Source organism: Pseudorca crassidens, chromosome 9 (assembly GCF_039906515.1).
Source record: "Pseudorca crassidens isolate mPseCra1 chromosome 9, mPseCra1.hap1, whole genome shotgun sequence".
NCBI lineage: Eukaryota > Metazoa > Chordata > Mammalia > Artiodactyla > Delphinidae > Pseudorca > Pseudorca crassidens.
Genome location: NC_090304.1, coordinates 3,558,777 through 3,583,273, shown reverse-complemented (window position 1 = coordinate 3,583,273; position 24,497 = coordinate 3,558,777). Strand labels below are relative to the sequence as shown.

Sequence of the window (24,497 nt, the reverse complement as noted above, 5' to 3'; positions counted from 1 at the left end):
CTGTGACCAGGATGGAGGCCTGGAAGCGGCCTGACCGTGGGTGTGGTCGCCACCGCGGCCGTTCAGCCTGCGGCCTGAATGCCACCCATTTGCAGACCGAGCTGAGTCTGCGGGCCTTGGTTCACATCAAGGGTGGAAATTCAGCCGCCAGGCGTGCTGTCGTCCTTCCCACATTTAGTGAACTTCAGAGAGGACCCTGGCCCCCGGCGTCACGCCACTGCCCACCAGGCTGGGGGCAGGCAAGTCCAAGTAGGTGGAGACTGAAGCTGTTAACAGTGCAGCAGCCTTTGCTGGCACTGGAGAAGGGACTGGATCAGCTGGCGGGGCTGGTGTCCGCCCTGCAGAGAGGATGGTAGACCGTAGCGCGTTTGCAGTGAAGCAGGTCTGCAGTCTTTAGACGTCCCCAGAGAGGTAGGTTTTTCCCAGGCTGGTAATGCGAGATGTCTGCCTTTATTCTGTGCAGAGGTATCAACTGGGTTGGATTCTGGGCTGTAATTCCACCCCTGTCCCCCTTGTGCCTGGATCGGACTCGGCATCTGAGCTGGGCCTGGAATGACGCGGCTGTGTCACAGTATGCCATCTGGGCTGTGTCACCACAGAGTGGATACATGGGACCTGTGGGCACCCCAGGCCAGGTCTGAAATGAGCCTGGAGACGGAGTCTATGAAGGGCAGGCTGCAGGAGAGAGACAGGGACGCCCCCGGTGACCCTGTCACTCCCAGAGACGTCTGGACAGCACACAGGGGCGTGGGGAGCAGAAACCATCTTTGGATCCTAGAAAGTGTGGTGGCTTTTAGGAGCACAGACGGGCAAAATCCCCATGTTTTTCGGGCAATGAAAAAGCATCATGTAGGTAGAAGCCTTTCCCACCTAACAGAGTCCAGGCTCTCAGGGTTACGGGGAGTGAAAGCAAAGAGACGTTCAGTATAATCTGGGTCCCCAGCTCTGGGTCGGAAAAACCTGTTGGGGAGAACGTTGCAGATGCACCAGGAAGCCCTGGATGAGGACAGTGAGACAGTTGTCGGGGCTGCTGCCGGACTGCCCTGTGCGGGCTGAGCCTCATCCCCCCGGCACCCACGGCCCAGGCCCCTCGGCTCCTGCAGGCTTCCTGCCGGCCCGCGGCTGCCTCTCCCCGTGCTTTGTGCTGCCCTGTGTCAGCGTCACTCCTGCGTTGTGCTGTGCTTCCTGTCGAGGCCTGGACAAGCTGTGCTCGCCTCGTGCTGGGCCTGGCACCGTGAAGGCGCTCAGCGGACGGTGTGTGAGCGCCTGGAGCCACGTGTTGACGGCACCCGGGCGGCTCAGGGAACCGAGCTCTCACTCCAGCCGGCGGTTCCCCTCAGGTGGACCCAGCGGGGGGCGCCGCGGTCGGTGGGTGCTTCCTCCCCTGCAGCTCACGGGAGCGCCACTGGACCAACCTGTCATCAGAAATCACTAAGGTTCCAAACCGGAACAAGTGACCCTGAAGCTGTTTGTAACTTGTCCTTTCCAGACATTGAAAAAGAGCCCTGAGATCTGCGTGTTGAGACTGTGTGATAGAGACTTCCAGAAAAAAACACATCTTGGGCAGGCACCTACTTGTGAGAGGATTGTGGACTGGGAAGGTGCAGCAGCCATCGGGATCCCATGTGCGCTGTGGTCTGAGCATCTCCCACGCCTCTTTCGGGGCTCACGGGGGCCGTGGTCCATGATGCAGGTTTTGTTCCTCGCCAGGCACATGTCGGGACCAGTGTACATTCCTGCTTTTGGCAGCGCTCTGCCCGGTGCTGACTGTTCAATAATAAATACTGTCTTGTCAACGTAAGGTCAAGGGCAATTTGAGGGATAAATCTGTTTTGATCAAAAAGTTGGAAAAATTAATAAGCTGTCACTGGCCATATTTTCAGAGCAGTGTCCTTAGAACTTCTTTGTGATGAAGAATCAAGTTGGGGAATCCTCTCTGCGTGCTGCTGCCTCCGTGTTACTCTGTTGACGTTCTCTGGGTGAGACCCAGAAGCTGCGGGTGGGTGGTCTCTGCCGCAGAGGTTTTCCGAGGCTGCGGTGCCGTGGCTCTGCTGTTAGCTACAGGCATCGGAACCAACCCGGAAAGGAGAGAAAGTAACAGCTCCAAACTTTAAAGTAGAACCTACTTGGCTCCCTGGGCTGTGGAGAGAATGCACGCTCCGAGTGGCCTGCAGAGTTCTCAGTTGTGGCGGTGACTCCGCAGTGGTTGGATCCCAAACCCAGCTGCTGAAGTTGTAGATGAACAGGAAGGGGGTCCACAGTGCGCTAGCGGGTCCCTCACTGCAGGAGGGCCCGAGGCGGGGTGGCTCACTGGAGTCATAGTTAACCGGGGTTTGGGTGTGCCTTCTCGCCCCGCGCTGGGTCACGTGGCAGGCACGCGTCCTGTGTCCTCGATGTCCGCCAAGGGGTCCGTGACCACTGTCCATCCTGCTGAGGGAGCCTGGGACCCTGGTGCCGAGCACTGAGGGTCAGGGGCCTGGGAGGCTGGAGCAGGACGGGGGCCGCTCAGAATTCGGGGAGTGTTTTCAGCCTCGCGGCCGCCATGGGGTCTCAGGCAGCTCCCGAACTAGCTGCGTTGCCGAGACACAGAGGCAGCCGTAGACGTTCTGCGAGTGCGTGGAGGTGGTGTGCTCCCAAAAGCTTTACTTACAAAAAGCCTCAGTGCCGGGCGTGGGCCCTGGGCCGTGGTTTGCTGACCGCACCGTGGGAAACGCCGCGGGAACCCTGGGGTGGACTGCTTGTTCGGCACGTGACCTTGAGAGGATGTCACCAAACTCCCTTCCTGCCCGTCCGGGGGGCTGATGATGTGCTGACGGGCCCACTCCACTCCCGGACAGGCTGGGCGCACAGTGGCTCTTGACTCTGAACGCGAGGCGTGACTCCAGCACACCTGTCTGTGTCTGCATTTGTTAGCAAAATGCATGTTGTGTCCTGATTCCTGGGTCCTGTGGTGTGAAAATGTCCTGTTTGAGTAGGGTGATGGTTGCCAGCGGTCTTCCCGGAACTGGGTCTCAGGAGTCATGTTGCAGGCTGCTGGCTCTGTGGTTTCCGGATGGGGCCTGGCCTCCTGGCTCTTCATGCCCAGTCATGTGAGAAGCCCCCCCTTGTGGCCGGGCTTCTTGGGCAGTCTCCGGGGAGGCTGGTAACAGAGAGAGTTCGGGGAACACCTGACCGTGGCCATGGCTTGCGATGCCCCCCGGCAGGCAGCTTCCCCCAGGCTAACTTCCACGTTGAGTGGTTTCAATTAGGGTCACCCACGCTGACCACAGGTGCGGGCTGCCCCCTTAGACCCCGCATGGGGGTGGGCAATGTGGTGATACCGGCGGGTGTCTGACGCTTTTATTTTTGCAACCTGTTCCAGTCAGCTGTCGGCCACGAGTATCAGTCGAAGCTTTCCAAGCACTGCTCGCAGGTCGACTCCGTCCGGGGGTTTGGAGGCAAGTTTGGCGTCCAGGTGGACAGAGTCGATCAGGTGAGTGAAGCATCCTGGGCAGCTGGCGCCCGGGGAGGGCACGGAGCCAGTCCTCATAGGTCAGAGCGCACCGCCAGGTGTGTGTGCTCCTGACTCCGTGGGACTGCAGGGTGGGTGTCCTGACCACAGGGCCCCCCTTTCCAGTTGCTTTGAGATGATTGGCCCTTTAAGAGGCGAGAACAGGGACTTCCCCGGGCGGTGCAGTGGTTAGGACTCCGTACTCTCACTGCCAGGGGCCCGGGTTCGATCCCTGGTCAGGGAACTAGGATCCCACAGGCCGTGTGGCCAAACAGACAAACAGAAGAACAGTCAAGTGTAAGGGTTTTTTTACTGATTGCTGTAGAAACCCCTATGTTGGTATCTACTCATCGGATGACCCCGGGACAGCCTTAGATTCGTCCAAGGATGCCAGCAGGGACTGTTTACCCCCACTGTCCCTGCCTGGATGTCACTGTGACAGGGCTCCCCCAAGGGTGTTCAGAGCGGACTGGCAGAGTGCCTCCCGCCTCCCGCGCTGTGCTGAGCGTCCGGATGCTGCCCCGCTGTTCTCGAGTCCCTGGCTCAGGGCCGTCAGCCCCTTTGTTTTATGTCGTGGCATTGCGAGCCTGGGCTTGGGGGTTAGGCCTGGCTGTGTGTGGCCACGGTCCCATGTTCGCCCTTGCCCCGGGCTGCGTGCGTGGTGCCCACCTCAGCGCCGGGCCTTGTTCCTGCGTTCGTGTGGCTCTTGGGGAGCCCATCTGAGAAGCGGGCTGATGGGAGTCGGCCCAGGTCGGTGTCCCGTGGCTGAGCTCGCTCCGAGGGGGTCGGCCACCGGGGGAGGCAGGGAGGGACAGGCCGCTATGCTTGCAGCTTGGCCTGGGCAGCGCCCCCCGCCCCCGCTTCTGTGAGCATTTTATGGGTTACGAATTCAAAACAGCAGGGCTTTGGGAAATCAGAGATCAGAAGATAACACGGTTCACGTTTTTTAAAGTGTCCTGTGCGTCGTGGGTCCAGGCATTTAAAACCGCATTTCCCTTTTCTCTGTGACTGCAGTCTGCTGTGGGCTTTGAGTACCAGGGGAAAACTGAGAAACACGCCTCGCAGAAAGGTGAGCTGTGACAGACCCCGGTGATGGGAAGGCAGCCCCGCCTGCTTTTGAAGGGCAGGGGCACGTTGTCACTCGAGGCCTCTTCCTGGGGGCAGGGGTGTCGCCACGGGCAGTTCGCTGCTGTCGCCTTCAGGTGTCTGGTCTTCTGGGTGTGGTGTGACAGTGGGGTCCCTGCCACGCAGCCCACGAAGTGCTGGCATCTCGTGTCCCTGTGCCACCTCCCATGTGGCAGCAGAAACTGCTTCCCCTCATCCGTGCAGCGTTGCCCCTGAACAGTTCCCTCTCTAACTTGGTTGGCAAAACTAACTTTCCCCTGAGGATGGAAACAGCTGTTAAATTACTGACGTTTTCAGCGTGTACGTGCGTCTTCTGACACGGCGTAGGCTAATCTTTATGAGGTAGTGCTCCCTGGTGAAGCATTTCTGTAAATGAAAGCCTATGGGATCCTCGTTCCCTGACCAGGGATCAAACCTGACCAGGGATCAAACCTGTGCCCCCTGCAGTGGACGCGTGGAGTCTTAAACACTGGACCGCCAGGGAAGTCCTTTGAGGTTTTTTTTTTTGCGGTACGCGGGCCTCTCACTATTGTGGCCTCTCCCGTTGCGGAGCACAGCCTCCGGACACGCAGGCTCAGCGGCTGTGGCTCATGGGCCCAGCCGCTCCGCGGCACGTGGGATCTTCCCGGACCGGGGCACGAACCCGTGTCCCCTGCATCGGCAGGCGGACTCTCAACCACTGCGCCACCAGGGAAGCCACCTTGAGGTGTTTTTTGCAAGCTTGTATACTTCTGCCTCTTGTGGGTCATCCGATGACCCAGGGAAGTAGCTCGGCCTGGGAGTGCTCTAGGCCCTGCTGGTCCACCCAGCCCACCTGGCTCGATGTGTTGGAGGGGTCGTGTCTTTTCTAGAAAGACCCATGCAGCTGCCTAGCTGTCTTTATACACTGACCTTTATTTGAACGGTTACTTCCCAAAGTGGGCCTGCAGCTCACCTCTGCCCTTCAGTAGTCGAAGGGGACCAGACTGCAGAGGCGCCTAGACGCGTCCAGCGTCACCCGTGTGTGGCAGCGGGTAGCTTGTTGTACATTTTAAGATGCGTGCTTGACCTCCTGGTGAGTCTTGCTTCGTCTGACCAAGGTGGCACTTGGCCTGACACACTTTCCTGACCGCTGCCCTGTCTCCCCAGACTACTCGAGCGGTTTCGGTGGCAAGTACGGCGTGCAGTCTGACCGCGTGGACAAGAGCGCCGTGGGCTTCGACTATCAGAGCAAGACGGAGAAGCACGAGTCGCAGAGAGGTGGGCCGCAGCGGCGCCCTGCTGACCGTCAGGCACCCCGGGCCCCGTTGTTTCTCATGCATTCACCGACACACACCCAGGGGACTTCTCCCTGATGCAAATCGGTTTATGTTATATTTATATAATTTTTCTAACTTCAAGTGTTTGGATGTCCCTGTTACTTTCTGGACGGTGTAGGTGGTTTGTCTTATTTCTTTTTCTTTAAAGATTTATTTATTTATCCATTTTGTTTATTTTTGGCTGCGTCAGGTCTTAGTTGTGGCACGTGAGCTCTTCGTTGTGGTGCGTGGGCTTCTCTCCAGTTGTGGCGTTTGGGTTTTCTCTTCTCTAGATGTGGCGCGCAGGCTCCAGGGCACGTGGGCTCTGAAGTTTGCGGCACAAGGACTCTCTAGTTGAGGCACGTGAGCTTAGTTGACCCCCGGCATGTGGGATCTTAGCTCACTGACCAGGGATTGAACCCACGTCCCGTGTGTTGTAAGGCAGGTTCTTTACCACTGGACCACCAAGGAAGTCACGGTTTGTCGTAATTTTGATGACTGCTGAGTCCTCTGTTCTGTGGTCAGGTTAACTGTTCCTCTCTGGAATGTGGAATTTAGGTTATTTCCAAGTTTTGATGTTAAAAATTGCCTACAGGGACTTCCCTGGCGGAGTGGTTAAGAACCTGCCTGCCAGTGCAGGGGACACGGGTTCGAGCCCTGGTCCGGGAAGATCCCACATGCCACGGAGCAGCTAAACCTGCGCGCTACAGCTACTGAGCCTGCGCTCTAGAGCCCACGAGGCACAACTACTGAGCCCACACGCCTCGAGCCCGTGCTCCGCAACAAGAGAAGCCACTGCAAGGAGAAGCCCGCGCACCGCAACCAAGGGTAGCCCCCGCTCGCCGCAACTAGAGAAAGCCCGCGCGCAGCAACAAAGACCCAACCCGAAGTAAACCCCAAGACCCGAAAATAAAATAAGTAAATTCATTAAAAAAAAAAAAAATTGCAGTGAATATTCTGTTATATACATAAGTGATTATTTAAAAGAATAAATTCCTAGCAATGGAGTTGCTGGGCCAAAAGACGTTGAATTTAAAATTTTGATAGAGCCTTCTAGATTGTCCTTAGAAGCCATCCTGACTTTCCCTTCACTGTGATGTAAGTGACCAGTTACGGCCCTCTGCCCTCTGAGGTGTGTGTTTATGGAGCTTGACTTAAAGATTCAGCCCCCGCTGCAGAGCTCCTGATCTGTTGGTGGTTCTGCATCGTTTGTTTTGTTTGGCCTGCACATTTAAATTATTTGAACATTGGCCAGCGTACAAACTGAGAGCTCACGTACTTTTTAAAACCCCAGATTTTTTTAAGAAACAAAAATGAAAGCCATCACCGGAAACCCCACTGGCTTGGCATTTCCCCAGGGGGATGGCCGTTGGGCCTGAGGGGCTCCTGTTTGATGAGGGCGGTGCTTCCCTTACACCTGGCAGGGCCTGCCTGCCCTGAGGCTGCTGGGCCTGCTGCGTGGGGTTCCTTTAAACTCTGCCTTCTCTCTCTGCTAGGCACACACCTGTACTACTTTGCGCTGTATGCCTGCTGCCAGTCAGCACCTGCTGTTGGATCCTGTTCATTTTTACCAGATTTTCTCCCCGAGATGCCCTTGAAGAAGAATAAATATGCCTTTGGGCAGTCGGGGAGCAGAGGCCGAAGTGCCGGGAGCAGCCCTAGGCGTGCTGGGAAGGGATTTGATCTCTGTGCGCGTTCTACTCCGTTAATGTGTCCGTGATGGAGTCATGCCTTAGTGTAAAGATAGCGATTTAGTGTAATAATAACTTAGCTTTGAGTTGAACTGACATTTCTGGAAGGTAGTCCGTGTTTATCCTGTTCCTTTGGCGGTGTCCCCGGCACAGCTCTGCTGGCTTTGGTTCAGAGGTAGGGTGACCCTCCAAGAGCTTCCCCCGTGGCTCATCCTGAGTTCAGAAACTTGATGTCACCTGTTATCTCATGCTGTCTTTTGGGGTGAAGGAGAGGCGCTGCAGTTGTTCGTCTGCTCTGTTTGCTGCACTTCATAGTTCCATCATTATATACAAATAATACTCTTAAATGTTTCCTACGTTAAGTGATCTTAGAGTGAGCCTCGGAGACTTTAGGTTTGTTTTTTTAAATTGAGTGATCAAAATACTTCCTTAAAGACTGCTGAAATCCACAGCGTGCTCGCTCATCTTGTGACTGGTTTATGAACAGTACTCTTCTTGTTTTCAGATTACTCCAAAGGTTTTGGTGGCAAGTATGGTATCGACAAGGACAAGGTGGATAAGAGCGCGGTCGGCTTTGAGTATCAAGGCAAAACCGAGAAGCACGAGTCCCAGAAAGGTGGCTTCAGCTTTACCTTATTGTCCAGCTAGCAGCTATTAACGTGATAGGTGATAACCAGAACAGAAAGGGAAACACAGAACGTAACCGGGAACACTCAGGGTGGATGTCTCTTTCTGTTAAACATTGAACTGTAAAACAGAAAATCCAAAAACAGAGCCGTTAACTAAGAAATCCAGTCCTTAGACCTCTTTTAGCTTGAACACTGCAGTGGCGTGGCTTGTAGCAGGGGCCACGTGTCGCACGTCTGTGTAAGTGGTGAGACCCAATGGCGCGTCAGTGCTGTGACACTGCATGCTTCGCGGGTTCCTGTAGGGGGTCCCGTCAGTGTTAACCCATGGTGCGGAGATGGTAGATGAGGTTATTTTCCTGACACACTACGAGGCGGTCCTCTTAATGTCATCTGAAATTTCACCAAGGGTCAGGAAGAGAAAGGATGGTTTAGTGAATTGTGTATGTTGAACTTCACGGAAAACCTGCTTTCTCCCTGTTACGCAGGCTGCCCATTAATACTCGATTATGGCCTTTTATTGTCTACGCAGACTACGTGAAAGGCTTTGGAGGGAAGTTCGGTGTGCAGACAGACAGACAGGACAAGTGTGCCCTTGGCTGGGATCACCAGGAGAAGCTGCATTTGCACGAATCCCAAAAAGGTACGTTCATGCTGGCTGCTCGCCCGCGAGGCCCTTCGAGAAGTTCATTTCTGTTTACAGGTCCACGTGTGCCTGGCCTCACGGTACTTGTGTCGCGGTGCTGTCCTGTCTTCAGTGGGGGAGGCGTCCTCTGTCCCCATGGCTTTGGAAGGACCCCTCCGCCCGTAGTGATTCCCCCTTCCCCCTTGGGGGGGCTGCGGTTGGGCGGGGCAGGGCACCTGTGCTCGCCTGGGCCCTGAAGCCCCAGCCGCTGCAGCAGGGTTCCTGAGGGGCTGCTGCCTGCCGCTCCGGGCGGCCACAGGGGCGGCGCGGTGGTCCCAGCCCGAGAGGCGCCCCGTCCCTGGGAGCGTGGCCGCCGGGGCCCTGGGCTTGCAGCCAGCGCGGTGGGGAGCGGGGCTGCCGCGTGGCTGTGGGGTGGGCCGTGTGTGTAACGTGTCTCTTTCTTCAAGTGAGCAGAGACGCGTGCTCTTGTCTGCAGCGTGGGCGGGACCCTGCAGAGAGTCCCGGAGCACGGAGCGGCCTTTCCGAATCGGCTCAAATACAGTTGCTAACCTGCTTTCGGGCCTGGGCCGCGTGTTCAGACGTTGTCTGTCCTTTAACCTTTTGAGCCCTTTGTGACTATTGGTGAGACTGGGAGCTGGCTCTGTCGTCCCCGAGCTCGGCGCAGCCCTTGTTTCCTCCAGGCGACGTGTTTGAGTCTAACCAAACTTGTGTTTCCTTTCGGTTGTTTTCTTCACTGTCACCTGTGGATTTTCAGATTATAAGACTGGTTTCGGAGGCAGATTTGGTGTTCAGTCCGAGAGGCAGGACCCCTGTGCTGTGGGCTTTGATTACAAGGAGAGACTGGCCAAGCACGAGTCCCAGCAAGGCACAGTTGCTCCCCGGCTCCCCCCAGCCCCGCCCAGTGCCGCCACTTCTAGCACAGACTTCAGGGCTCAGCCTCCGAGTCACCCGCTGTCACCTGCAGGGGCCCCTGGGCACTTCCAGCCCAGTGCTGTGCCGGAGCGGAATTCACTCGCACCCTTTCTTCCCTGTTGACTTTTTTCTCTCCCGTAACCATTGGGCTGTGTGTCTGTTCAAAGGTGGCACGAGGTGCAGGTCACTCTAAGCCCGTGACGCGCCTCGCTCCTGGGGTGGGCTGTCTCTGGTCTCCCGGCGGCCTTCCGCAGCAGTGCTTGCTGTTGCCGGGACTCCTGTGAGTGTCGCGTAGGCCACCTCCCTGCCTCCGAGACCGGGAGAAACGTGTCTGGTTCAGCCCGATCACTGGCCTTGGACCAGGGGCGTGGGGCAGGCGTGTCCACGTGGTTTCTGTGTCTCATTTGTGGTGGTGTTTTTTTGGTTTTTGCTAGTTTTTTTGATGACACCATCTCTGTGTGACTCCTTCACACAGAACCAGACAGTACGTACGCAAAGCTGGAACTCGACAGGAGGTTTCTGGGTGCATATATTGGGAGTCCAGATGGCAAACGTGCTTTTGCTCAGAGCAGTTATCTAATGTCTGTCAAAATTCAGGCTTGATCATTAGAACCGGGACACACAGTTGGCAAAGAGTCGTGTCCTCATTTTACGGGGCTGAGTTTAGGCGCTCAGCCCCAGCGTTCAGGGAGAGAATCACCTCGGGCTGACCCGGCAGACCGCGTGGGCGTGGCGTTGATACTGCACGGCAGTGTGACTGTCACGTAGATCTGTGTTGCTGCAACATAAGTATTTGGCTGGTAGAAGTTCCGGGAAACTTTTTCTCTTTTAAAAAAGCAAGAGAAAAAAAAATAAGTAAAACGAGAGAATCCCTGCACTTGAGCCTCTTTTTAGCACTCAGTAGAGCAGGAGCGCAGAGCAGAGACTGTGCTAGGAGGTGGCGCCCTGCCTGCCACCAGCACCCCTGTCCCCCGGGAGCACGCGGGGAGCATGCCACACCTCTTTCCTGCCTCTCACCTGCCTGCTGCCGAGCACCACGGGTAGAAGCCCAGCTCGCAAGCAGAGGCTCATCGTTCCACGTTCTCGTTCTGTCGCTCTGGGTGCATTTTCTCGGGCTGTTTCTGGACCTGTTTGCATGCGCCTGCTGCCGGCAGCTGGCGGCCCGCAGCCCGAGACTAAATGCCGTGCTCTCACGTTGCAGACTACTCCAGAGGCTTCGGTGGGAAGTACGGGGTGCAGAAGGACCGGATGGATAAGGTGAGCGCTTCACGTCCAGGGCTCGGGGTTTTCTGCTGAGAGGATCGGGCGTCTGACGCTCTGGGCGGGCAGATGGCTGTTCCCTGGGTGGTCTCTGGTCACTGGTGGGCGCCTGGCGCGTGTTTGCAGAAGTGTGAACGTTTCAGGCAGGCGTGTGTCATCACCGTGGCGGTGCCATTAGCTGGCACACGTGCCGGGCTTCGTCTCCTGTGTCACGGGTGTCCTCTCCTCGACCCCTCGAGGCCATGCTGTGAGGCAGTTGCTGTCCCTGTCACGTATGGGGGGGGCGGGGTCCCTGGCCAGGCAGGCGCAGCACTGGGCCGCCGTCGCGAACGCCTCCCAGACATGTGGCTGTGACCGTACTTGGCAGTGAACCCATCTGGAAACCGAGCTCTTTGGTCACGCTGGCCGCGTCGCGGGGCCTGCCGTCTTGGGGAAGGCGGATCCGGAAGGTGCGCGTCGCCGCAGGGGGTCCCCAGAGGCAGGGTGACACGGCCGCGCGGCTCCACGCTCTGCTCTCCCTGTGGTGCCCTAGTCCAGCTGGTCCCTCCTGCTTGGTTTCAGAGTCTCAGCGCGTCAGGTGGTTGGGTTTCTGGTCTAAATTCCAACCGCGTCAGAGGAGCAGACCCACGAGCCGCGTGGAGCGGTCCTCGCTGGGGACTGGGCGTGGTCTGTCTCCCGTCGGTTCAGCTGGACCGAGGTTGAGGCTGCCCTGCCCGGTCGGTAGTCTGGGCGCCAGGGCCGGTCCCTGTGGAGTTCCCCTTCCATCAGGCTCCCAGCTGACCCCTCGGGGGACCCCATCACGTGACCGCGTGTGGGCCCTGGGAGCACGGCAGGGCACAGGGCTCTGGCCGCGGGGCCGGGAGTGTCCTGAGGGCGTGCGAGTCTGAGCTCGGCGCTGCGGATGGTGGGAGCTCGCCAGGGAGGACGAGGCCAGTGTGTGTGTGGACGTGGGGACGGGGACACCGAGGACCTGGCGGGCCTGCGGTCGGTGTTGTGGCAGATACAGGAGGTCTGAGAGAAGCCAGACGGGGCCCGCTGCAGGGGGGCAGGTGGTGAGTGGCTGGTCACGACCCACTTCAGGGAGCCCTGCGGACCCCCGGTGAGGTTTTGTGTTTCGTCAGATGGGTTCTGAGCGGCCCTGCAAGGGTTTGACAAGCAAATGACGTGAATAGGACGTGCACCAAGCAGCCTCCCTGCCCCGGGGTGGAGAGTGGATCGCGCGGGAATCCGCAAAGCTGTGGCCCCGGTTAGGAGGCGGCTTCAGCGCCTTGATCGGGGTGCTTCTGGCTCGGCCTGAGGATGGCGGTGGAGGGAGAGAGATGCTTCCTTGAGGCAGCGTGGGTGCTGAAGCCCCTGCGCTTAAGGGGTGAGGGGGAGGGCCTCCCGGGTGGATGGTGGGGCTGTCTGCTGAGCTCAGGAACTTGGGGGAGGGGCAGGGCTGGGCGGGATGAGTTCCCTGTGGGCACGTCTGGTTGGGCTGCCAGGCGGCGCAGGTAGTTCGGATGGAGGGGGTAGGGGGGGTGCCTGCAGACGGAGGTGGAGTTGGGGAGCCTGCAGAGCGGCGAGGGGGCCATGGGCCACGCCTGTGGGATGGCAGTGGGCAGGCTGGTCTGAGGAGACTGGGCAGGGCACCCGGTGAGGTGCGGGGAGCCCACAGGGTCCACTGGTGCTGGTCTGAGGGTGGAGAGTTGTGAGGGAGGGAGGGGCCGTCTCTGCCCCGAGGCGCTGCTGGGGACATCCTGTCTGGGCGAGCCAGGTGGTGGCACTTGGCATCTGGCAGGAGTCTGGGCTGTGGGAGGGAGGGAGCCGTGCCAACCACGTTTGGGCCATGATCGGGGAGAACTGGGCACTGGTCAGCCGAGGGGATGGTTCTGTTTTAAGGTGGGAGGAGCCCAGGCCATAGGGAGGTGCAGGGAGACCCTGGGGCGTGGCGGGGGTGCGCGGGGTGCCCCTGCGGCCAGCTAGTGGTCTGTGCTGTGCGCTTGGGAAGCCCGGTGCTTAGAAGGGTGAGGCACCTGCCCAGGTCTCAGCCTTGGCGGCAGCATGAGATCATCCCTGGGGATAGGGGGCGCAGGGACTTAGGTCTGACGTAGTCCCCGTGGGTGGTGGAAGCAGGTGTGAGGTTTCCGGCAGGTGAGCCCCAGGAGAGGCCGAGACCTTGAGTTGGTCAGGCTGGACGGTGGGGAGCGGGGAGCTGGGTCTAGGTGGAGGAGGGTGGCCAGCAGGAGAGGGGAAGGCTGTAGTCGGTGGGCGGGTCTTGGTGATGGGGGTGCAGTGTGGTGGGGACCCTGCAGCTGGAAACTAGAGGCTTGGGGTCGTGGTGTTTGCCAGAAGCCTGTGGGCGAAGGCAGAGAGGTGGCTCTGAGCATCGTGCTGGAGAGTTGGTCGGACGGGACGGGCAGCGGGTGTGCGGGAGCCACGGCCCGGAAGCTGGGGGGGCGCTGACCCCTTCCCCGCCGAGGCCGCAGGGCAGGCAGGAGCCTTGTGGGAGAGCTGGTGGGGGCAGGGCCTTAGAGGTTGTTCTGGAAAGAGATGGGGAGGTTTGGGGAGCAGAGGAGGGGGGTGGTCTGGGCAGCCGAGCAGCTACCTCGGAGTTGGAGGAGGCAGGAGAAGGGGGCTTTGGCGGGAGGGTCGGGGCCGGCCCCCAGGCGTGCCGACCAGAGCCCATGGATCACTGCCGCCCTCGTGGAGCTGCCTGCACCTGAACTTGGTGCGGGCCGTGCGCACCTCCCAAAGCTGCTGCTCGCGGCCGGCCTCAGGGTCAGCCGGTCACAGGCTTCCTTCCACGCATCCTTTCTCACGGTTCCTGTGTCAAGAAGGCAGTGACCGTCCTGAGCCCCTGGCGTGTTTCCCTGGGAAGCGTTTGTGCCCAGCGGCCAGTGCTGCCCTGAGCTGTCAGTCCGCGCCGTGTCAGCCTTTACGTGGCCGGTTGTCGCTGTCCTTTTAGTCTCACAGAGTTGGGTCCCTACAGAACCAAACTAGAGTCGCGCTTACTGGGAGAGGTGGATGATCGGGGGGCCTTTGTACGTCCCAGGGTCCTCTCCCAGCGCAGCAGAGGCTTCTGGGCTCCCCTGCAAATTCTATCCGTGGCGAGAGCTTGGGAGGAACACGTGCTTGGTTTATGGTTGTGAAGTGGAGGCATGTGGTAGGGTTTTTGGTTTTTCTGCTTTTTTGAGCAATTTGCTCAAATTTGAGAGGAAGGTGCAGAGATTTCCCGTATACTCCCTACCTCCCCTCCCCCACCCAGTGGTCCATTTGTTACGATCTGTGAACCTGCATTGAGCCTACGTCGTAGGCACCCAGCGCTGAGGTCGGCTTTAGGGTTCTCTCCTGGGATGGTGCATTCTGCCGGTTTGCACAGGCGTGTAGTGACTCGTATCTACCACTGTCGATTCCTACACAGTAGTTTCACTGCCCTAAACATCCTGGCCCTGCCCATTCACCCCCCACTCCCCATAGGTGTGTTTCTTCTCTGACTGTGACCCGTATGGTCACCAGCCAACGTGTTATCAACACACTTTTCACTCCTCTGTTAATGTGCAGAACAGGTGGATATGAAATCTTTGGGCTCTCTGGTTGGTTCTTTTGGAAGACCTGGGGCAGGCCTTTGTGCAGGGAGAGGAAAGGAAGAAAGAAAAATACGTTCCTGATCTCCCCTTTCCTGTCTTGGTAGAACGCTTCCACCTTTGAGGACGTTGCCACGGTGGCCCCCACTTACCAGAAGACTGTCCCTGTCGAAGCAGGTAAGTCCTAGCAGACCCCCTGGCAGCACCGTGTTTTTTCCCGGGAGAAATTCCACGCTGTGTGGTGTCCCCAGGACAGTGCTAAAGGGGGAGAGGAGCGTCGGCAGGAGCAGATGAAGCATTGACGGAGACCGTGGCTGATCTGTGTATTTTGGGGACAGCAGTTGATTACCCGTTTGAAGCTGTTCATTCCTGCAGAGGTTCAGAGGCACCTTTCAGACACGGGCGTTGCAGCTCTCTGGCGGCGGGGATCTGTTTTGGGGGGTGCTTCCCAAAGCAGAGCTAGGTTAACTGCACGTCCTCAAGGGCCCTGGGAGGTTCCTGCGGAACCTGCCGCTGCCCCAGCCGTGGCATGTCTGAGCAGCATGTCACCGCGTCTGCATGAGTTCAGGCAGCCCTCTCCTTCCTCACTCACGGGCGAGGACCGGGCTGCTCGCAACCCGCCCTTCCGGTGCCTGCTGCGTGCGTGGGCCTCCTGCGGTCCTGGTGTCTGCTGGGGAGCCGTTAAACATGGGCCAGCCTGGGAGGACATCGTTTAGTTGGGGGAATTATTACACGTGATAGAAGTGGTCAGTTAAACGCAGCAAGTGGAGACGACCATTTATTTCCTGTGGACGCCCTGTGGGCCAACAGTCCACACACTCTGGTCTCAGGACACTGGCAGAAATTGCTGAGGCCCCAAAGAACTTTTGTTTACATGGGTTATGTTTTCTGATCTTTACTGTGTTAGAATTAAAATAGAGGCGAGAAGAATTTACCGTTTTATTAATTCACTTAAACATTTAAAAGCAGTGAAACTATCACTTATTAGCATAATACTTTTTATGAAAAAAATAACTACATTTTCAAAACCAGAAAGTGCAGAAGAGTAGCATTTCTTTGCATTAAGGTATAGTTAGTTGATTTACAATATTAGTTTCAGATGTACAACCTAGTGATTCAGAAGTTTGAGAGATTATTCTCCGTTTACAGTTATTATACGATATTGGCTAGGTTCCAGGGTAGCGTTGTGTTACGTTTCTGTGGAATCTCGTCAGTGTTGGCCAGCTGAGCTCTCTTAGCTGCTTCTCACTCCTTCAGTCTCTCGTGACACGTTAGGGTGGTGAAGAAAATCTGGACTCCCAGATAAGCAGTGGGAAAAGGGAAGAGTATTCTACTGGCCGTTTCCGGTCGTATTCTCTGTACCCCAGTCCAGCAGGCAGCTGTCCAGTGGTTTTCTTAAAGGTTGGTCTCTCTTGCGCAGCAAGACTTTGTGACATCACGTCAGGGTCATTGGAGAGTATCGATCACTGAGTCACGCTGATCTTCCACACCCTGGCACCTTTCATTATACAGCGTCCCCCAGGTCACGTTCGGTGACGGTATCAACCTCGTCGCGGAGTCTCTGAGTAAAACCGGGAAATTGTCATACTCACGGCAGTGGACACGGATTTTCCAAAATTCTGATTTTGCTTGAAAGCTTGAGTTTTCCTACTGACAACAAATACTGTAGTTGTTTTTTAACAGGATAGGCTCAGCTCGTTCCTTTCGGAGAAAGGGTCTGGCACGTACCCAAACGGTGTAACCGTAGTTTGTCCATTCCGGGAAAATGATGTTCCAGGAAAAAATCAGTTCGGCCTGCATCTCAGATAGTTGCACGTGTTTTCCCTGGAGGCCCCGCGGCACGTCCACAGGGGCAGTCGCAGTGGGCTCCGCCCTCCCATTTTGTCACACAAAATGTTAAAAGGGTTGAGATCTACTCACAATCAGTACTTTCTACTGTTTCATCAAGGGCATCCTTAGGGGGATTTTCTTTCCTTGTGAGTGTCTGGTGGTAAAGAAAACAGTGGTGTTCGGAATGTAAGAGCATTGCAGATGCAGGGCTATGCCGTCTTCCCGCTGTGGGTACAGCACACGCAACGGTGAAGGCCGTTCCTGGTGGGGGACTGAGCCGGCAGCCGAGGGGGCGCGTCGCCCTCAGCTGGGGTGCCTGCTTCCCAAGGGACAGGCCGCCCTGGCGCGGGCCCGGTCCGGGGGAGATGGTGGTGCCCTGAGTAAATCTCTCCTTTCTCTGCAGTGAGCAGCAAAACCAGTGACATCAGAGCGAATTTTGAAAACCTGGCGAGGGAAAAGGAGCACGAGGACAGGCGGCAGGCGGAGGCGGAGCGGGCGCAGAGGATGGCGAGGCAGCAGCGGGAACAGCAGGCGGCGCGCAGGCAGCTGGACGTGAGTGCGGGCGGCGCCCGGGCCCCCCTTGCGTGCGCGGGGCCGTGTGTCTGGCTCGTTCCTGCATCTGCTGCAGAAAGTGGTCAGTAGAAAGCGTTTTGAACTCGCGCCGAAGGCTGTGCTCTCAGGAACTTAGCCTTCAGCCACACAGACGATCCAGTCTCTTGCCACCAGACACGAGACGGTCGATGTGCCCCGGCTCCAGCCGTGCTGCTCCAGTGCTGGGCGACTGCGGGCCTGTCCTCCCCCGTCAGGCTGGCGGCCCCCGTGCCCTTGGCCCAGCCCCCGTCCACACATCTCCCCCTCAGTCTGTTCCCACCCGTCACCCTCGGGAACGCGCTGTCCCCTCGGGTGGCAGGTTGAGGACACAGAAGGGATCCCCGTGAAGGAGGCCGTCTGCCGGCTCTGTAGCCCTTGCTCTGGAGCTCGGGTCGGCAGGTGTTTCTGTGATCCTTTACAAACTGTCTTTGCGCTGGAGAAGGTGCGAGCTGTGAGGGGTGAGCCGGAGAGTGTGGACTCGCTCCTTCCTGAAACTCTGTAGCTGGACTGACGTCTGATGGCCCGGGTCCCCCTCCGCCACCTACCAGCCGGGCGGCCTGACGCGGATCAGCGCACTGTCCCGCGGCCCACGTTCTTGCCCGTGAAACGGGTGTGGGGGCGCCATGACTCGGGTGGCTAGGAAGTCGAATCTGAAATAACGCGTGTGTCGTTTTGTAGATTGTAAAGCTCTATTTAAACCTAAGGACGTTTCCTCCTCAAATCAGTGGTTAGGGCTCTGAAGAGCCCGTCAAGGGTGAGTGGGCGGTTGAGGCAGTTAACATGCAACGGGCAGGAAACGCTGGGCGCTGGAGCCGGGAATTAAATAAGCCCTGATAACACGTTCTTATCACACGTGGTGAAGTTGGGATGATAGCAAACGTGTGTAATTACCACATACCATTCCTTAATTGTCAGAAACTTTAAAGCTGTCTCTCCTTTAAGTTTTTAGTTAGGCGCTTGTAAGTTTTTCTTTGTTGCAGACACACACGTGCACACTAGGAGGCATTTTTTCCGATAACTTGGTCTCGTTTTCACGTAACGCCTTCCTCGTTTTATGGTTCGGAATTGGACCCCTGCAGTCTGAAAGCTGCAGAAGGGCTGGAGGGCTTGAGAAGAAGGAGGCTCTCGGTCGCTGTTGTCCAGCCCCTCTGCCTTTGAGGTTCTCTCGCCGTCCCTTCCGCCGTGTTGTCCCTCGCTGTGTCCAGCCCCTGCCAGCCTCTCCCCGCCCGCCTGTCCCCCGAGTGGCTCCCATCGATGGGCACGGTACCGCTCGCACCAGAGCCCTCTGGGTTGTGAGGCGCTCTCCTGGGGCAGGACGCGGCCCGCACGCGTCCGAGCGCTCCCTGTGGCGGGTGGGGCGGCCACGGATGCTCGACCCGCACATTCTCGGGAGCGAGCGTGCCCCCGAGAAGGAACGTCTCTGTTCCCCGCCAGATTGGGGTGTGGCGGGGTGGAGGGGGGCCGTCACGGGTCCTCGTGCCACTGCGTGGTGGGCGGCAGGCCCGGCCTAGGCCTGGCCCCTTCGGGGAATCACGCTGCCTCAGGGATTTAACTCGTGGGCGAGCTGCCGGCGCCGTGAGGACTCGTGACCGTCCTGCTGGTGCGGGTCAGGCCAAGCCACACTGGGGTCCAGAGCCGCGTGGTCTCCGGAGGGGGTGGTTTCCAGTGGGCAGTGCCGCCGCCGGCTGTCAGGCAGCCTGGCAGAGCAGGCGGGGAGTGGGTGGGGACGGTGCGGCTCCTGCGTCTGCTGCCCCCGTCCTGTCCCTGGGCGAGCAACTTCCCTCCCCGGGCCGTCAGGTTCCTGATCGGTGGTGTGGAGAAGGTCCACCTCACAGGCGTCAGCACCGGTTTCCCGGGGCCGCGTGCCGTGGCTTAGGACGGCGCACGGTTACCGCCTCACAGGCTGGAGGCTGGAAGGCCTGGGAGGGGTGACGGGGCTGCTTCCTTCTGGAGGCTGCAGAGGGGAATCGCGTCCTTGCCTTTTTCAGCTTCTAGAGCCCCCCTCCCCTCCCCCCCCACCCCCGCCTTGGCTTGTGGCCCCTTCCAAGCTCTGCTTTGACTGTCTGTCTCCCGCTTCTAAGGACCGCTTGTAAGGACCTGTGATGACACTGGGCCCACCCGGGTAATCCAGGGTCACTTCCTGTCTCGGATCCTTACCATGGTCACGTCTGCAGCCTCTTGCCCTGTAAGGGCACACATTCACAGGACTTTGGGGGTTGGGATGTCAGCATCTGTCCACCGCCGTCCATCCTCTGGCCTCCCCAAGATTCACGTCCATCCTACGTGCAAAATCCCTTCACTCCGTTAGAAGGTCCCCGGAGGTCTCAATCCGTTACAGCATCAGCTTGGAGCCCAGGTGACGGCGTGCGGATCAGGTGTGCGGGGGGCACTGCCGCCTCTGGCTGGTTCCGTCAGCCCTGGGGGCAGGACTGCGTGGGCCACCAGGGCCGTGTCTTGAGAGCAGACTTGACCGCATGACCTTGCCTGCAGAGCAGACGCTCCCTTGACGTCTCTGCGCCCTGCCTCTGCTCCGTGTTGCCTCTCCTTCCTCCGGCAGCAGCAGCAGTCGCGGGGAGGCCTGCCGACGTGCTGACTGCTGCTGTCTCTGCATTCCAGGAGCAAGCCCGGGCCCAGAAGCCCACGCCCCCCGCGTCGCCCACGCCCCAGCCAGCCCAGGAGAGGCTGCCTTCAAGCCCTGTCCGCGAGGTTGGTGCTTTTATCCGCTTTGCCCATGAGTCTCTGACGCCCTGGAGACGCCCTTCCCAGCTCAGCACCCCGTGGATGGGGTCCCGCCCTGTGCTGCTCGGTGCCCTGAGGGCAGCCCTCCTGAGCGTGGGGGGGGGGGGCGGGGGGGGGCGCTCGCTGCCTCGGCTTACCCACCGGCCTTCTCACCCGCCCGCCGGCCCCGCTGTGCTCTCCTGAGTCAGCCTCCAAGGGTCAGCCGGTGCCCGGGTCTTTCCCTCACCCACTCCCTGCTGCCCTCGACCCGGACCACACCCCCTTCCAGGACCCTCGTCCCCGCCTGGCCGCCGCCCCGCGGCCCTCCTCCCTTGGTCTCTCTCGAGCACCGTGTTCTCCGGAGGCTCTGTCCTTGGCCCTTCCTCCTCAGTCTTCAGTCCCCAGGACCTGCTCCTTTGACCCCTGTGTCACTGAGCCACCTGCCCCCCTGCCCACGGCCGGGTCTCCACAGGCTCTGCGGGCCCCCCTTCCAGAGCAGCTCGGCCCCTGCCGTCCACACCCACACCCGGCCCAGCCCGAGTCCCCTCTGTCCCGCTGTCCCTTTCACCTGGACGTCACCACTTAGAGCTCACTGAGTCACAGGGGACTGAAACTGGCTCAACTCGGCTGGGGCCTAAAGGGGCTGAGGGTGCGGGAGCACCGTGGGCGGGCCTGGGCCTCAGGGTGGTCCGTAGGCTCACCCCTCTGCCTGGCGGGTGTGGCAGGTATGGCGGGTGCGGTCTTAGAATCTGTAATCCCGTGCAAAGGGGGCCCCTGTGCATCCGCCCGTCGGGGCCCACTGCTGGGCCCGTCACTAGCAGTTGGTCCCTTAAGAAGGCTGGAATGACACGTTGTCCTGGGTGGGGCAGGGAGCCCTGCCCAACCACGTGACGGGTGGGGGGGCTGCTGCGGGAAGATAGGAGGTTAGGGCGTTGCTGGCGGCTGTGTGCAGTGACCTGCTCGGGGTGACCCCCTGACCACTGAGCGGCTCCGCGTGACCCTGCAGCACCGTCTGGCCCCTCATCCTCCGGTCTGTTCCCTTCACGTCCAGGGGCAATTGCCAGTAGGAGTCCGTCACCCCCTTGTTTAGCCCTGGAGTGGCGCCCGGTGCCCGGCCCAGGTGGAGCCCTGCCCTGTGGCCTCTGGAGGAGCGCTTCCGGCCTGCCGCACCCCTCTGTCACCCTCTGTGGGAAGCCGAGGCCTGACCACCGGCTCTCCTGGGGCTCTCCGTGGGCACCTTCCTTTTCTGACCCGCGAGGGTGCCCTCAGGTGGACCCTGGTCGGAAACGCTGGTTGAAGCCGCTGTCGGTGGTGGATGTTTGGGAATTGGGGTCGCGGCGCAGGTGGCTGTCAGCAGAGCGCTCTTGATGTCCTCTTGCGTGGGACTTGTTGGTCACTTCCTTGCCTCACCTCCACGGAGGGTTCGGTGAGGATGGAACCCGCCACCCGCAGGCTCAGCTGCCCTAGCCAGTGGGATGGGGTGATGCCGTGGAGCTGCCGGCAGAGGCCCGGGAGGGCTGGGACCCAAAGAGGAAACGGGCCAGACCTGCCCCAGGAAAGTGGGGCTCTCGCAGCTGGCAGGTCTTTGGTGACGGCAGGACTCGGTATCGGGGGTGTGAGGACGGGCTTGTGAAGGGGAGCCTGGCCCTCGGCACTGCGGGACCCATTAGGGCCCAGGCATCTGCGGGGTGTGAGCAGGTGACGCCTCCCCGTCCCTGTGTCTGTCTCGTCTCAGCCGGGGCCGAGAGTGGTCCGCGTGTCTCTCTTGGTCGTGTGGCCGTGACCCGGCACGGGCCACGGGAACTGTCTCCTCGACTCTCCGCAGGCCGCGGCTCCGTTCCAGGCCGAGCCGAGCCACACCGGTGAGCCTGAGCCAGTGTACAGCACGGAGGCCACCGAGTACCGGGAGGCCTATGACCCGGAGGCCGTCTACGAAAGCACGGAGGCCCCGGGCCACTACCAAGCAGGTACACGGGTCTCCTGCATTCCACCCCCTCTGCTTCTGTTCCCCTGCTGGCCGACCTGCCCCACCTCTGCCATGCTTGCGGGGCTCCTGTCCTGCTGCGGGCCCCAGACCCCAGGGGGCTTGGCCTGGCCTCCCGGGGGGTTCCAGGAGATCCTTGCTTGTGCTGAGGGCGCTGAGAGGGGTGGGCTTGGAGGAAGGGGCTCTTGCTGTTGTTGTATCAGAGTAGAAGCTCGTGAGGTCTTCAGGAAGCCAGAGTACGTTGGGGTCTCTGAAGAGGGAGATCTCTGCGTGCTCTGAAAATCTTATGGGTGGATGAACACTCCAATTGGCCTTTGATTTCTAGAGATGAGGTTTCCTTTAATGTGTTTGGACAGATTTCACACAAGCCCGTTCTCCCACTTGGAGTGACATGAGAATCAGTATCAGAATCTACCCCAGGGCAGGGCTCTCACCTTCCCCGAGCACAGCGCGAGGTGTGATCAGCCGTCTGCTGCTTGCATTCATTTGTTCATGATATGACCTTTCCTAAAAGTAGTGCTCAATCTTTAAAATGTAAAAAATGACACCCTGAGAACTGCCAGTGCCTCTATCGAGATCGTTACACGTGGATTCGCTCCTCGGAGCCGGTTCCTCCCCTTGGGAGCAGGAGCCCGACGGCCCACGGCGCACCCTCCCGATCCACGCTCGGCACCCCTGCAGCGTCCTCTCCTGACGGGCTCCTCCACCCGGACCTGAGGAAGGGGCGTCTGACGGGAGTGAGAGTGAGCTCTGCTTCCCTCTCAGACCCTGTTCTGGTTTATTCTAGAGGAGGGTACCTACGGTGAATATGAGAACGATCTTGGAATCACAGCCATCGCCCTCTACGACTACCAGGCTGGTGAGACACCGCCCCGAGGGCTGGAAATGGTGGTGGCGGGGCTTCCAGTCGTTCGTCTCTTCAAAGTCTGACTCTCAGAGCGTTATTTACGATTTTTAAAAAGAATTTATTTTGGAACAATTTCAAGGTTATAGAAAAGTTGCAGATACAGTCCAAGGAATTCCTGTATCTCCCTCAGCCACACTTCATCTGCTCTGGGTTAGGGTTTTGTTCGAAGGGCTCTGCCCTGTCTCTGTGTGCGCCCCTGTGCGTGCAAAGCCCCCTTCACAGAGTAGGGGAGACAGTGAACCCTCCACCCCCAGGACCCTGCACCCCCAGAACCCTGCACCCCCATGGAGCCTCAGTGGGAGACCGCCAGCTCGAGGGACTGCTGGAGGCTTTTCCTCTGGTGGCTGAGCAGGGAACGCCGAGTGTGACCGCTGCCCTCTCTCTGTGCCCTCCTCCCTAGCGGGCGATGATGAGATCTCCTTCGACCCCGACGACATCATCACCAACATCGAGATGATTGACGATGGCTGGTGGCGCGGGCTGTGCAAGGGCAGGTATGGGCTCTTCCCCGCCAACTACGTGGAGCTGCGGCAGTAGGTAGCTGGCCACGCCCTCGCCGTCTGTGGCCACGCCCGCCTTCCGGTGTTTTCTTCAGGGTGCCGAGGGGAGTGTGCACTGCTTTTATATTTAATACTTTGCTGATGCTTTTGAAAATGTTTACGCCACAGAACTTGCTAATATATTGTAATCATGCTCCTTGGAGGACTCGGTGATTGTTTTTATGCATTTAAGTTTTTTTTTTTGTTTTTGCCAAATCAACTGTTGCCTGGAGCCACTTCGGGGACCTTTGGTCCTGAGTGCGTGTTGTCCCTGCCCGCCTCTCGCCCTCCACTCCAACGAGGTGGGGGCAGGAGTCCCTGCCCAGGGTTTTGGAGGAAGAGGGAGGGCCTGATAGGAAGTTAGAATTGTGGGGCAGTCGCTAGAAAGTACGGGAGCTGTCGGCTCGGTCGGAAAAGCCCCTTGCGCTGTGAAATCCCACAGTCTTTGCTGGGTTTCAGCAAAGACCCCCCCTTTCTCCGCGGCTCCCTCCTCTTGTCCTCGTTCTCTCGCCTCCCCCCGACGCCCGGCCTCCAGGAGGGCTGCTGGGCCCCTGCTCCCGCCCCCGCTTCAGTGTCACCAGTCCCTTAAAGACTGTCCTCCCGCTGTCCCCAGCCCCGGGCAGCTGGCCTGTGTCCGCCCTGTGGGGAGACAGCCGCTGCTGGGGGAAGGCAGGTCCCTTCCCCATGGTGAACCGCAGAAATGCTTCCCATCAAGGAGGCCGTGCTCTTTTTGCCAAAATATCGTGTTAAGTGACAGCAAAATCTGATGGATTGACTTGGCTGAGAACAAGAGGGAGTGCTGTGGCCCGAGACGCTGCCGTGGCTGCTGCGGGGAGCCCTTCCCCCGGGAGGGACCGCGAGGCCCACCCGGCTCCCGCACGTGGCCGCGGCAGTGTCCTCCCGGGGGACCACGTGGAAATGTCTCTGGTGTTGGGATGCCAGTGACCAAGAGGTACACGTTTTCTTTCCTGAAGTGCATTTGCTTTACCACGATTAGGTCGGGTTTTATATGCAATTCTTGTATCTGAATTTCTGTAGCACACCTCATAGGTATGATTTTTTTAAATTAAACATTCAAAATAAACTTTTTTTGATCCACTTGTTGCTGATTCACTTCACTCTACAGTGGGGGACGGCCTTGCTGTCACCACCCGGCGAGGTAAAGCCTTGTATTTCTCAGCTCTGGGCCAACCAGCTTCCCTTTTGAAGAAGCACGCTCCTTAAAAGGTATTTTTTAGGAGATGAAATGTTTTAACTCTCGAAATTTGTGCAAGGATCCCAAGCAAGACGGAAAATGCTGTGTTTAAAACTCATTTCCGAATTACGGTTTTCAAA

The 24,497-nt window shown here is 58.8% G+C and overlaps 1 protein-coding gene across 6 annotated transcripts in view; it reads left to right on the top strand.

The window, feature by feature from the left end:
* CTTN (cortactin) overlaps positions 1 to 24,260 on the top strand; it is a 33,214-nt gene extending 8,954 nt beyond the window's left edge. For 5 of the 6 annotated variants that reach the window (XM_067747980.1, XM_067747977.1, XM_067747981.1 and 2 more), the window contains 13 exons: positions 3,362 to 3,472; positions 4,505 to 4,559; positions 5,744 to 5,854; positions 8,089 to 8,199; positions 8,742 to 8,852; positions 9,610 to 9,720; positions 10,969 to 11,024; positions 14,701 to 14,770; positions 16,827 to 16,975; positions 19,631 to 19,720; positions 21,558 to 21,699; positions 22,504 to 22,575; positions 23,024 to 24,260. In XM_067747980.1, coding sequence (XP_067604081.1) covers positions 3,362 to 3,472; positions 4,505 to 4,559; positions 5,744 to 5,854; positions 8,089 to 8,199; positions 8,742 to 8,852; positions 9,610 to 9,720; positions 10,969 to 11,024; positions 14,701 to 14,770; positions 16,827 to 16,975; positions 19,631 to 19,720; positions 21,558 to 21,699; positions 22,504 to 22,575; positions 23,024 to 23,160 — 1,326 coding nt within the window. In that variant the 3' untranslated portion in view covers positions 23,161 to 24,260. The remainder of the gene's footprint in view (positions 1 to 3,361; positions 3,473 to 4,504; positions 4,560 to 5,743; positions 5,855 to 8,088; positions 8,200 to 8,741; positions 8,853 to 9,609; positions 9,721 to 10,968; positions 11,025 to 14,700; positions 14,771 to 16,826; positions 16,976 to 19,630; positions 19,721 to 21,557; positions 21,700 to 22,503; positions 22,576 to 23,023) is intronic. The other variant, XM_067747978.1, reaches the window with a different exon arrangement.
* Positions 24,261 to 24,497: the final 237 nt, after the last annotated feature.